At 40.7% G+C, this 14,048-nt stretch overlaps 1 protein-coding gene across 4 annotated transcripts in view; it reads right to left on the bottom strand.

Moving 5' to 3' along the window:
* Window positions 1-14,048, bottom strand: part of plxdc1 (plexin domain containing 1) — a 582,117-nt gene that overhangs the window by 198,192 nt on the left and 369,877 nt on the right. For 2 of the 4 annotated variants that reach the window (XM_079846240.1, XM_079846241.1), the window contains exon 5: window positions 2,555-2,677. The exons of the other annotated variants lie outside the window; for them this stretch is intronic. In XM_079846240.1, coding sequence (XP_079702366.1) covers window positions 2,555-2,677 — 123 coding nt within the window. The remainder of the gene's footprint in view (window positions 1-2,554; window positions 2,678-14,048) is intronic. 4 annotated transcript variants of the gene reach the window in all.

Below are 14,048 nucleotides of genomic sequence, written 5' to 3'. Positions count from 1 at the left end.
GGCACCGGGGTTGGATGAGATCCGCCCTGAGTACCTCAAGTCTCTGGATGTTGTGGGGCTGTCTTGGCTGACACGCCTCTGCAACATCGCATGGCGGTCGGGAACAGTACCTCTGGACTGGCAGACCGGGGTGGTGGTCCCTCTTTTCAAGAAGGGGGACCGGAGAGTGTGTTCCAACTATAGGGGGATCACACTTCTCAGCCTCCCCGGGAAAGTCTATGCCAGGGTACTGGAGAGGAGAATTCGGCCGATAGTGGAACCTCAGATTCAGGAGGAACAGTGTGGTTTTCGTCCCGGTCGTGGAACACTGGACCAGCTCTATACCCTTTCCAGGGTGCTGGAGGGTTCATAGGAGTTTGCCCAACCAGTCCACATGTGTTTTGTGGATTTGGAGAAGGCATTCGACTGTGTTCCTCGTGGCATCCTGTGGAGGGTGCTCTGGGAGTATGGGGTTGGCGGCCCCCTGCTTAGGGCTGTTCGGTCCCTGTACGACCAGAGCAGGAGCTTGGTCCGCATTGCCGGCAGTAAGTCAGACTTGTTCCCGGTGCATGTTGGACTCCGGCAGGGCTGCCCTTTGTCACCGGTAATTTTTATGGACAGAATTTCTAGGCGCAGCCAAGGGCCGGAGAGTGTCCGTTTTGGGGACCACACGATTTCGTCACTGCTTTTTGCGGATGATGTTGTCGTGTTGGCCTCCTCGAGCCAGGACCTTCAGCGTGCACTGGGACGGTTTGTGGCCGAGTGTGAAGCGGCTGGGATGAGAATCAGCACCTCCAAGTCCGAGGCAATGGTTCTCAGTCGGAAAAGGGTGGCTTGCCCTGTTCAGGTGGGTGGAGAGTTCCTGCCTCAAGTGGAGGAGTTCAGGTATCTTGGGGTCTTGTTCACGAGTGAGGGAAGGATGGAACGGGAGATTGACAGACGGATCGGTGCAGCTTCTGCAGTAATGCGGTCGATGTACCGGTCTGTCGTGGTAAAGAAGGAGCTGAGCTGCAAGGCAAAGCTCTCAATTTACCAGTCAATCTACGTTCCTACTCTCACCTATGGTCATGAGCTGTGGGTCATGACCGAAAGGACAAGATCCCGGATACAGGCGGCCGAAATGAGCTTTCTCCGTAGGGTGGCTGGGTGCTCCCTTAGAGATAGGGTGAGGAGCTCAGTCACTCGGGAGGAACTCGAAGTAGAGCCGCTGCTCCTCCACATCGAGAGGAGCCAGCTGAGGTGGCTCGGGCATCTATTTTGGATGCCTCCTGGACGCCTTCCCAGGGAGGTGTTCCAGGCACGTCCCACAGGGAGGAGGCCCCGGGGAAGACCTAGGACACGCTGGAGGGACACGCTGGAGGGACTATGTCTCCCGGCTGGCCTGGGAACACCTCAGGGTTCCCCTGGAAGAGCTGGAGGAAGTGGCTAGGGAGAGGGAAGTCTGGGCGTCTCTGCTTAGACTGTTGCCCCCGCGACCCGGCCCCGGATAAGCGGAAGATGATGGATGGATGGATGGATGGACGATATATGGTTATTACCTACCACTCAAACATTGAATTGAAGTATCATATAGATTCCGTAAAATGGTAACCAATAGACTAGGCTACTATAATGACGCTGGCTTGTAAACGTGAGCATCGCGATCATTTGGCGTTTGAAAAAAATAAAACCCATGAAATTATATTCATATGACATGCTGAAACATATGCCACTGTACCTGGGATGAAGACATTTCACACGCGACGCAAGCAGAACACCTGCATGTGAACTCCTGCAGTGTTCAGAGCTATCATAGTTGTCATGTCAACAAATGCATGTGCGATGCATCCACTGATGTAGAATGACAGTTTACGACAGTAGTAGAGGACAATACTGTTTCCCAACTGTAGGGGGACCGAGAGCAAAAACTACCTAGTGCTGCTTTAATATGATTAATATTGTGTATTTTAATACTTTTGATAGTATTTGCCATGTTGCAGTTTTTAACTGACTTGATCACGTTGTGGCAATTTATCCAGGAATTGCACTTTTATCCAGTCATATTGCTTTTGCTATATTTATTTTAATATTATTATTAATTATATAATATTTTATGATTAATATTTTTTTCACTTTTGTGTTTTTCTAAATAAATGAACTGAAGTAATTTTGAGTCTGCATTCCTCATCTACTTCTGTTGAAATAGCCATTAAATGAGTTTGGCCTAGAAAAAAATAAAAAATTAATTACCAACCGATTGCCAACACAAAAGTATTAATCCACAATGTTACCACAACATCGCAATTACTAACTGACAACGTCACAAAGTTACATTGTGGCAATTAATTCAGTAATTTCACTTTGACAACCACAAATCCCTTTGTTAGAATCTAGCTAAATGTGTAGCCTTAAAATTCATTTTACTCAATATTGATTTTCCAACATCTGTAAAGTTATAAACGTGCTATTATATATCTCTAATTTTATGTAGTTTAAGGGTTTGTGGGTAATATTAACAAAATGATTCACAATCATACTTTGATTTGTTATGCACTAATCTTAATCTCACATATTCCTTCCATTATACAGAACTCACCATTGTCCAGATACCGTACAGTGGAGTTTTTAGAAAAACTTGGGTCGAAGTTTGCCATGAGTGGAGCAATATACTGCGTTGCTGTCAGCATGCGGTGTGTTATCTCTCCAGTGAAAATAAACCCTATAAAATATTAAGAGTTCAAGCATAAGATACAGAAAGAAAAAGAAAATATGTTTTAAAAAATTATATATTTAAAAGAGACATTTGTTTTAGTTGTTACACAAAAGGGCTATAATTATTAGGATACATAATTGTGCATTAAAAGATGGAACATAACCCTTTCAGTTTAATAATATGACAAAAGTTATGGAAATTAATTCATGCAGAATGGTGCTAGTGAGTCTGGTGTTAATGTGAAAACAGGTATATTAACACTGCAAAACATTGCAAATCATCCCATCAGAAATACTTTTTATTTATTTTTTTTATTGAAAGGATAATTCACCACTGGCAAAATGGGTTTTCAATAAAACTTTCAAAAACAATAAAAAGCTGCCTGTGCGATAGAAAGGTGTAATCAATTTTGAAATCTATGTTACCTAACTAGGGAAAACAGAGTGGCCTTTGTCTTCCCTTTTGCCAAATAGGTAGGAAAAATTCAACACCCATAATGCAATGGGCATGTTGCAGTCTGAAGTCTCTCCCAGTTTGCTCCTATTGGGTAGGCTTGACCAGAGTCAAATTTCACCTTGCTTGAGTAGAAAACTCTTCTTAGCAAAACATGTCAAAGGCTGCATCCAATAGGGCTCGGGCGCTGTGTTGCATTCTGGGACGTGGCGGCCATGTTGATGGCCTCGCGAATGTAAACATACAGCAAATCGAACGAGGAGAAGCAGAGTTGGGAGAAAGAAAAACTATGTTAAAATCCCGAAAAGGATGTGGAATTTACCGGGATACGTTAAATAGGGAAGCCAGGGACCGGTATATGGACAAAATTGGAACTATTAACGGTTTGGATTCATATGAAATTTGCAGTTCACAAATGGATGGGTTCAGGAGCTGCAGATCATGAAGCCTATGTAACGTTAACCTTTTACCTTGAAGCATTCTGCACCGTTCTGTGTTCTCAGGTTGCACTACTTGCAAATAAACACTGAAAAATATCTGATTGTGTGACACTTCTTGCTTTTGCACATTATACGGTTATTGCGATTGTGTGACACTTCTTGCTTTTGCACATTATACTGATTTAAGTATATTTATTGTGAAGATTGTGGGTATGGATGCAACAGACACTTATGGCTGTATTTAATGCACATTTATTTCAGCACAACGCTAGGGCTCATGTTTGTCAGAGCACAACATACAGACACAATCTTATAGAGGAATGTCATGTCTTCATCCTTGCTTGGCAACACCATGTGAATCGTTACTTTATCTGACAAAATAGTGTACTTGTTGCGGACGGTTCCAATCACCCTTTACACGTGAATTCGGAGGTGGGCATTTTTTCTTGTGCTCTCCACATGTCTTGCATCCAGCTGACAGCGTCCTTTTGTGAAAGCCGACGACTCTTTGTTACCTCGGATACTTGGTCTCCGTGGTTGCGCCTCCAAGCAGGAAAGCGGTGGAAAGTTAATCCATTTTCGACGCCAAATTAATCAAATTAAGACACACGACTGAGAGGGAGTACGTCTATAAACAGTGCGTAGTAGTCTGAGTAGCAGTAAAGGAGGCCATCAACATGGCCGCCACGCCAAGTAATGACGTCAGACGCCCAAGCCCTATAATTACATGCTTCCCTACTATATAATATAGGCGAAAAACAGTATGTGGCAAAAGTAGTATGTCCGAATTCACAATGCTCATAGACGAGTAGGCAAAAAGTACCTAGATGACCTACTACTTCCAGCGAGATTCTGAAGTGTTCATACAATGGACAATTTACTATCCCATGAAGCCATGGGAGAGGATTTGTGAATGGCAGTGAAGTAACGTAACTGACACTGGTAGGTCACATGATAATGACAACATGGAAAATGTAGTATGTCCGGAATACATTCATACTGCACACATTCATACTATAGAGAACATACTCTTATAGTGCTTGCAAAGTAAGATAGTAGGCCTATGCGATTTCAGACGCAGCCATAGTCACAATGGTATCAACTTGTACTGTAACCAGATTCAACCAATGGGGGGGGGGGCTTTTTTTGTTCAGTGAAGGATCCAGAGCATTGAAACCAATTGTTAGAAGCAGCAAACAATAGTAAATATGGAGAAAACACTGTTGGATAAAATCTGAAAAAAAAAGAAAAAAAAAACCTTTCAAACTGGATGACTATGAACTAGAGGTGTAACGATTCAAATTACTCATGGTTCGGTTTTTATCAGTTTTAGGGTTACGGTTTCGGTACGGTTTGATATGTGCTGAAGTGAATTTACTTTTGTCCCTCCAAGGATGCTAAGTAAGGTAGTGATTGGTACTCACGTCACCGCTGACGTTGTGAATTTTGGATCACACGTCACTTAAGATGAGGTTATGAGTACATCAGATGACCACCTTCCCCCTCTTAGTTTGGGACACTAGTCAAGGTATTTTACCTTGGCTGTATGAGAACGCTCCAAACAGGAGGCTGTTCAATCATTTTAGATTGAATGTAAAGTGGGGAGAGTTGGTCAGCTGATTTATCTGAAAGATTGGTGAGATTTCTAACTTGTAGAGCCTTTTCTGTATTATCAGCACAAGTAAGACACAATTGTAATAAAATACATTTTATTAACAAAAGATAAACAAGAATAACTAACACAACCACTAAATGAATACAATGCATGATAAAGGAATAAAGAGCATAAGATACATAAAATACATGTGATTAAGTTGAGTGTGGCTATGGAAAAGTTGTGTTATCTTATGGAAAGATAAACTGTCGTTTCTCTGAAACTAAGGTGAAGAACCTTATTATACATCAAACAAATAAATGAAAGATTATTTGTTATTAACTAGCATCAGTTATGTTACCTCTAATGTAAATTAGAAAATCATATACTGATAATATACAACAATGCCAAGGTTTCTGGAAAGAGGTTTGGTTAAGTGAAATTTACGTTCCACTTGGTTGAGTAAGCAGTCCGATGGTGGTGACTTCTTCCACTGGTTGTGCTGGGTGACAATGCAGTGGGGAAAGGAGCTGGAATCCGTTTTAACAGCCTTGAACACGAAGATCTGTGGGATGCTGATCTCCTTGAGCACCAAAGGGTCCTAAAACCTGGAACACGCAGATGAGGCCCTGAAGTAGGTGCAGAAGGTCCTTAATCTGGAACACGCAGACGAAGGAACCTTGAAGTGAAGGTTTTGCTCTCCTGATCTTAACCTTGTTGCAAATGTCTCTGTGTGCCTTCTGACTCTGTGGGTCAGACACTCAGGACTTGGTCAATCCGCTTTGGTCTCTCTGGCATGGAGACTCGGGACGTGCTGTAGTCGTCTCGCTAGACTAAAACTCTGAATATAGTGGTTGTTATTGTCTCTTTCCTCACAGGCTGGAGGCTCAGAACGTGGTCGTATCTGTTGCCGCCTCACAAGCTGTAGACTCAGATCCTCAGATCTTTTGTTGTCTCTCTGGATTAACCAGAGGCTCAAAACTTGGTTGATCTGTCACAGTCTCATCCTTGCTGGACAGACTCAGAACTTGGTGATCTGTTTCAGTCTCATCCCTGCAGGAGTCAGACTCAGAACTTGGTGAACTGCTTGTCTCTCTCAAGGAGAAACTCAGAAAGGGTCTGTTGAAAGGGTACCTTTATCCCTTTCTGATGAGGAGGAGATTGCAATTTGGCGCTTATACATTCCAGTGTTGCAATTGCCCGTTCGCAAAGACCTGCCCCCTTTAGTTTCTGTTGCTATGTGCGACAAGCCATGGCGCTCTCACACCGAACACATGTTCTCACATAGAGAAAATACATTGAGGAGCAAAGAGGACACTGACAACGCGCGGACAGACAGGACAGAGCAAGATACTTTTGATATGAAACAAAGTTTGAAATTGTCATTTTTTAAAGAAATGTAAACAATAAATACCGTTTTGTGGTCTTTAATGTGTCGTGACCTCAGTTAAAGCTGCTTGTGAACCGATCATCTCTTCCTTTTAGTTCATTGATAAGCATGAAATAAACATGAATGAACACTAAAAGAAATGTTATTTCAACTGTATTTCCAAATTCAAGTCTACCGACGTTAATCTACTAACCCTCCTGACGCTTTTTCAGACAAACGGCAGATTCGGCGATGTGATTGGTCAGATCGCCTGTCAATCAAACTTTGGGCGAAGGGTGAATTGGCTGCTGGGACACACAGTGTGGCCCACCCTTCTTTCCCCTGTGGAACTCATTTGCATACTGTACACAGTTAGAAGTCTTTAAAGTGTCTTTAAAGTTTACCATTAGATTTCTCACTTTCCAAACCACCATCAGAATACCCTTGGTAATATTCTAAACAAATAGACACCAAAAATGATGGAAAAAGATTGAACTGTTCGTTCATTTGTTCATTAACAGCTGAATTTGTGTAATATTTGCATTACAAATAGCTGTCACTGAGAATACTTATTTCTCTGAATAAGTATGAAATGGATGTGTGTAGTTTACATCAGTCTTAAGGTTTCCAAACATAGTTATGAATGGATTTGGATGGATCATTGTGGTCTTTCTTTCACCCACTACTGCTAAGGTCCTGTGGAATTTTTATGGCAGTCACAAAAAAGGACATTAGGGATTAGTCTCAGGTTCGGGTGAAGGGCAGAAACTGCATGTGGACCAATGAGAAGTCCTGTCCTTCCTGGGCTTGGTACTAGAGGTGGTCTTCTTGGCCTGGAAAGAGCTGTATGGCTGTTGTCCTAGCATCTTTATCTGATGGCGTTGGACAGTTTGTTTGTGTTAGTCCACCAAGATCCAATCAAAATGTAGCAAACCTTTGTCTACTCTTATGGGCAGAGAGGGGCCCGACCATAAACTGGGCCCTGGAATGTGCTGTCCACTACAGTGCTATGTTCAGGGAAAAAGGACTACTGTCAAATAAAACTAAATACAATTAAAATAAATAAACTACAAGCAACAGCACAAATAAATACAATAGAGCAAAGATACAAATAAAATAAACAGTGCTTTTCAGGTTATTTAGGTTCCAAAGGGGCTTTCGCACTGGGTAGTTCTAGTAACTTAGTTCTAGGAACTAGCCAACAAGGTGGTCCCCCGAGAACTAAATGTTCCCCTAGGGCCATTTTCCTGGTTGCATTTGCACTGCCAGTAGGAACTCTGAAGTGACATAAGCCGCGCTTGTTGTTGTGACTTTTATTTTGACGGTGCGGCAGACATTTATTTTGACGGGGCTGAGAACCCCAGAGCCTGAGCACACAGCGCTCCTATTCTCCGTCTTCATTAGTTTACGATCTGTTAATGGTCCTGTCTAATACGTTATTCGATAGAACTGTTATAAAAAGAAAGTAGACATTATATGAAAAAAAGTATTCGAGTTTGCAGTATGATTGATGTACAATGTCTTGCAAACTATTTATGTGTGTTTGCAAGCTATGATTTTATGATATTTTATTTGTATTTTGTATATTGAAACTATTCTAATATGAATATTCAGCTTGTCATTTATACCGTGTATACTTTTTGTTTCTTGGCTGTATTACTGTGGCGGAGGGGGCGTGGTTTCGCGAGGTCTGCAGCGGGAGAGAGAGGGCGGAACCAAGCGGTGAGTAAGTAGGTCAAGTGCAGATCATAAACACCTGTGTCTCATTGCAGTAATTGGCGTGGAGAGACCGCATAAAAGCCGCTCCGGGACGAGAGAGAGGAAGAGAGAGACACGCATGACTGGGACTCGAGGGATGACTGCACGCAGAGAGGAACTGTCCAAACCGACGATTGTTACGAAAAAAGAGTTTATATAGAAGTTTACGTTGTGCGATCTGCACACTGTTTGTTTATTGAGCAACAAGAATAAAAGTACTCACGAGTCCCAGTACGCCGACCCCGTCTTCTTCCTTCCTACACCCACAAGAGCCATACACTACAATTACATTTTAGAGAATTTATAAATTTAATTAATATTTGTCTGCCTTTGAGAAGTTAGATACCTGTATTATTATACTATATTCACCCTTTCATACAGAGCGTTTACGTGTCTGGTTAATATTTGGTTGCATTCAATTTTGAGGAATTAAATGATAAATGTGACCCGTGCTGGCAAAATCAGTTGGAATGCGCACAGGCTAATTACGAACTACAGGCAAAACAAGTGAACAAATTCCAAACCAGGGAAATTGGTTGCAAAGGTTCAAAGGGTTCAATCATATTAATGGGTCAGTTTCCAGTATTTAACAAGACACTTTTCACTGTGAGAGCACAGCTAAAGTCACCTGTGCATTCGGAGTCACACTACTAAACACTTACAACACCAGCCCACTGGCTTCACGATAACTTGCTGATGGTTCTGTCCATGACTGAAAAATCCCTGGTGCATTCCTGGTTGATAAAATCAATGAGAAGATCCCCAGCAACCAGAGTTGATAATGAAAATGTGCCGTAAGCACCAGAAACAAGTCCCAATAGGGCACTGAGTGCGAGTGAGGAGGATTTAACCCATAGGAGTCTGAGCTGTTTTTGGGCCATTTAGAAGTTTTGACATGCTCTGACATTTGTGGGGTTTTTTCAGTTGCTTATAAACACATTAATGGCAAAAGTGTAATTACACTGTATATACAGTACAATCTAGGCTACCATAATATGTGAGCAACATGTATGTACATGCTTGTATTTTTGAGAGAAAAATGTTTATGCATGGTTTTTGAGAAAAAATTAAGGCCTCAAAACACACAATATATATGTGTCCACAAGACTTTTGACTAATGGGTGTATTTGCCTAGAGTTTTTGCTTAAACCTGTTAGCCTACACTCCCGCTTTTGAAAAAAATCCTAAGAAATGGCATAATCATTTTAAAACCATTACAGTTAATGATTCCTTTGCACTAAAATCATAAGTATGGCGTCATTTGAAAGCAGACACTTGGCAGTTTACTGTAAATTGTATAATTATTTTCATAATCAAAAATAGCTGTAATAAGCTTCAAAGTTTTGTTAAGTTATTAGAAATATATTTGTATGAAATATCTTTATGAAAATAAAATTGAAGTTGGCATTTTAGCAATCTAGAAGTGCACTACAGCTGAAGCCACATGTCTGACCATGTTATATTTCAAATCTGAAGATGATAAGTCTAAAACTCTGAATTTTATCAAGATCATGTCATATGATTTTATTTTGAGATTTCTCTAAAATGTTAACTGATGTTTATTGCCATCTCTTCTGAGCTACCATTCAGTTTATTGTTTCTATTGTTTTGAGGTGCAAACTGCCCATTCAGTTTCAGTCTCCCCAGAACACTTTCACACCTCTCTGGCCAGTTTTGGCTCTAGATATCTTATTATTTTGTCTTCATTGTAATCACTGACGACTCTCTATTCAAACTGTTCTTTCAAACCTCATTTATGATCAAACTTCTCACTTCACTCCCGCTTTTGCCTACACTCCCGCTTTTGAAAAAAATCCTAAGAAATGGCATAATCATTCTAAAACCATTACAGTTAATGATTCCTTTGCACTAAAATCATAAGTATGGCGTAATTTGAAAGCAGACACTTGGCAGTTTACTGTAAATTGTATAATTATTTTCATAATCAAAAATAGCTGTAATAAGCTTCAAAGTTTTGTTAAGTTATTAGAAATATATTTGTATGAAATATCTTTATGAAAATAAAATTGAAGTTGGCATTTTAGCAATCTAGAAGTTTAGCAATCTAGAAGCAATCTAGAAGACAAACCATAAGTGCCTCAAATACCGTTGTTGACAATAGAAACATTTCAGTTGGTTTTTCATTTCAGTCGATTCAAAATTATTAATAAAAATAACGTATTTGCCCAGGTGGCAGGTGCATTGGCTAGCTAGCATGTTAGCTTAGCACACAATCAAAATACAATAAAGATTAAAACCATGTTTTTTATCCAAAATTACTTTATATCACAAGTGGGATGTTTTAAATAACATTGTGTGGTCTCATTTGGCTTCGGATCAAAAAATCAGACAGAAAATATTTTTTACAATATTCTGCATATTGATAAAAGCTATGTCGAATAGCATTGCATTATAAATATAATCTATTATGAATACACCCAACATGGTAAAGAACACAGACAAACCATACATCATCGCGATTGTGTGTTTATTGTCTTCTTCAAATGTCTCTATTTGCATCTTTAGCGATCTCAGGAAGCTTTTATTATAAAGTTCTATTATGGCACATGGTGTCTTCTTTGTCTGTCTGTACCATATATGGACTAAATGTGCACAGAGCGCCCTCCGGCTGCCAGTATGAATTGAAAACAACACATAAGAGACTCCATAGCTCATGATTAGGCTACATCTGCACATTTTGAGGAAGTATTGAATAAAAAATACTCATCTGTTTAGAAATTTAACACAGACATATGAGAATCTATCAATATTTTTCCTCATCTGCACACTTTTGAACTAAAAGCCCTGAGGGATGTTGATTTGTCGCAAGTCTTTGTGAGGAGAATAGAGGATTTTTTTATGAATGAGAGCAGCTGAGGCTCATATTACAATCAAAACGGTACCGACGCGGTTTTCATATTCATAACTCCCGACACATATTAACAAATTACTGTCACTATAAGACTTTGAGAATAAAACAGAGGTAAAAAATGGAAGCTTGACTCTTAGATCTTTTAAATGATGTACAGTTTATCCCTTGTAATTACTGACATCTGACAGTCATTTGAGCTAATTTAAACAAATAAAGCTTGAGGACGAATGCGCCCTCAATCCGGTTAAGAGGTTAAACAGATGTGAGAATCACTCATTGAGCCTACTCATTCACATAAAACAATACACTGAATAAAAATTCCCAAAGCCCGTATGCGAGGAGGCGTGATATCTAATGAATAATGATGGGTATCACCTGAGATGACAAAAGAACACGCATAATGAATGAGCTTCAGGTATGTGACAGAGAGCAACAGGACAAAGGACATATATTATATATTGTACTTATCTAGTAAATGCATCTTGATTTAAAAATGTTTAAAAATTTAGACTAGAAGCAAGACAAAATTACTAAGAGCATTTTTCTAAAAAATTCTTACTATTTTTGTTTTTGAAAGTAGTCTCATGCTAAAAAAATGTATAATACAATTTATACAAAACGAAATTCACTGTAAAGAAAGCAATTCACTTTCTACAAAAAAAATACTTTTCTACAAAACAAAACTCGATATTAACTTGATAAAACAAACTTTGATATTACATTTTAAAAGTAACATTAGGCTATAATATTTAAACATCAATATGAATAAAAATACGTTTGACTGCTACTATATTTATAGCATCTGAGCAGACATTTGCGAATAAAAGCTTTATTGATGTGACACTAGGCTCTTTTACAATAAACACGTTATAATCTGTCCAAAACAGGCCAAATTAATCTTGTCTAAACAGTCTTGCGTGTATGACATTTTATATTGCAGCAGGATTCATATTTAAACTGTCTTTTTGCGTTTAATGATCACAGATGCTAACATAATAAACTTGGCCTACTTTACAATCAGCCCTGAATCCTTTGCTCAGTCTGAACAGAACATGAACAGCTTTTCATGAGATTAATTATTCCTCAACGCGTCTCAAAACGATGTAGCTGGAGGAACGTTACAGCGCTTCACTAGATGTTTGTATGAGTTTTTACAGTGTATGGAGTTGATGTGTGGGCGTTGACACGTGGATCCTCAGTATTTGAATCTAAAAAAGAGCGTGCACTCCGTGGGTGTGGTCGCATTACTGGATAATGAAGTGGCTCGCGGGTGACTGACATCTAGCTCTTTTCGAATAGATTACATAAACACAGAATATTTGTTTTTGATTTGTTTACATTGTTTAAAACCTGACATTTCAATGTTTCTTTAGACATATGTCTCACGTTTGTGAGACAAGTATTCACTAAGCTAGAGTTCCTTTTCTGAAGACTATCTGAATGAACGTCTTTGAGAGTGAGGCTGCAGATTGCGCATCATGTTTGTTTTCTTTATTTTGCATAAAGTAAAACATTTTGTTTTTATTGTGACTGTACACAAAAAAATAGAAACTTAACAGATTATAATGATGTATAACACTTGCCTGAATGATAAAAAATGACAGGTATTTGAATCTCTTTGGCACTGATTAAAAAAAAAAGCAAGTCGGCTCGAGGGGATTAATCTTCTCGCTCCCCTCAGGAACCTGACGATGTCAGTCGTGCTTTCCTAGAGACTTGCCATCAACTGCATCGTGATGTGCAGCGATCACAGCAACATACACTTTGAGGGTGGAGAGAGACAGCCTACGCTCCAGCCCATTTTGCAGGAAGGAAAGCATGGTTCCAATTTGCATCTTTGGGGGTCTTCCCGCCTAGAAGAGCACCATTCGACAAATAGGTTCCACTTAAACGCATAGAGGCGGCTCATAAAGGGGGCTCTAGCTAAAGTGATCTACCACCGCTTGGGTTAGATCACCTACATCCTCCATCCAGAGACCAGACGTGAATATTCCAGAGACTTGCATAGGCCCCAGGGCCAGCTGTGTGCCAGTGTGTCCGTGCTGAACAACTGCCAGTAAGACGTGTCCAGGGTGGCAAACAGATCTACCCGTGCGGTCCCGAAGCTCCTCAAAATCAGCTGGACCGCCTGGAGATGGAGTCTCCACTCTCCCAGAAGCAATTGCTGTCATGAGAGCTCGTTGGCTGCACGATTGAGCAGGTCTGGTATGTGAGTGGCGCGAAGCGACCTCAGATGCTTCTGACTCCATAAGAGGAGATGGAGGATGAGTTGTGACATGCGGAGGGAGCGTAGACCATCTTGGCGGTTGCTGTACCAGCGGTCGCAGTTCTCTCCATATGGACCAGTACATGCTTGCCACACAGCGGCCCTTTGAGGCAGGTCAGTGTAAGATGCATTGCTAACAACTTGAGGCAGTTGATGTGCCAATGCAGTTGGGGACCCGTCTAAATACCCAATGCTGCATGCCCGTGGACCCCCAGGGGTGGAGTCATCTGTGGAGACTTTTTCTAGGGGAACTCCTACCCATAGAAATTAAGGGTCCGACCACGGGCCGAAGGTTTGGTGGTGGGCCGGGGTGATTGTCAAACGGGACGTGCCGCTCTGCCACGCCCATCTCGGAACTCGGTCGTGAAGCCTGTGATGAAGAGGCCTCATATTTACATTTACATTTACATTTAGTCATTTAGCAGACGCTTTTATCCAAAGCGACTTACAAATGAGAGCAAAAGAAGCAACTAGAACAGTCAAGGGCAACAGTATGCAAGTGCTGTAGCAAGTCTCTGTTAATCTAGCTCATATAAAGCAGTCTGAGCAGCGTTACTGTGGCTGCGGGTGCCATATGCCCCAGCGCGCTCTCTTGGGACCCAGAGATAGAGGAATTATTTTATTA

This window comes from Gobio gobio (assembly GCF_949357685.1).
Source record: "Gobio gobio genome assembly, chromosome: 20".
Classification (NCBI taxonomy): domain Eukaryota; kingdom Metazoa; phylum Chordata; class Actinopteri; order Cypriniformes; family Gobionidae; genus Gobio; species Gobio gobio.
This window is presented reverse-complemented; position numbering and strand designations above follow the sequence as displayed.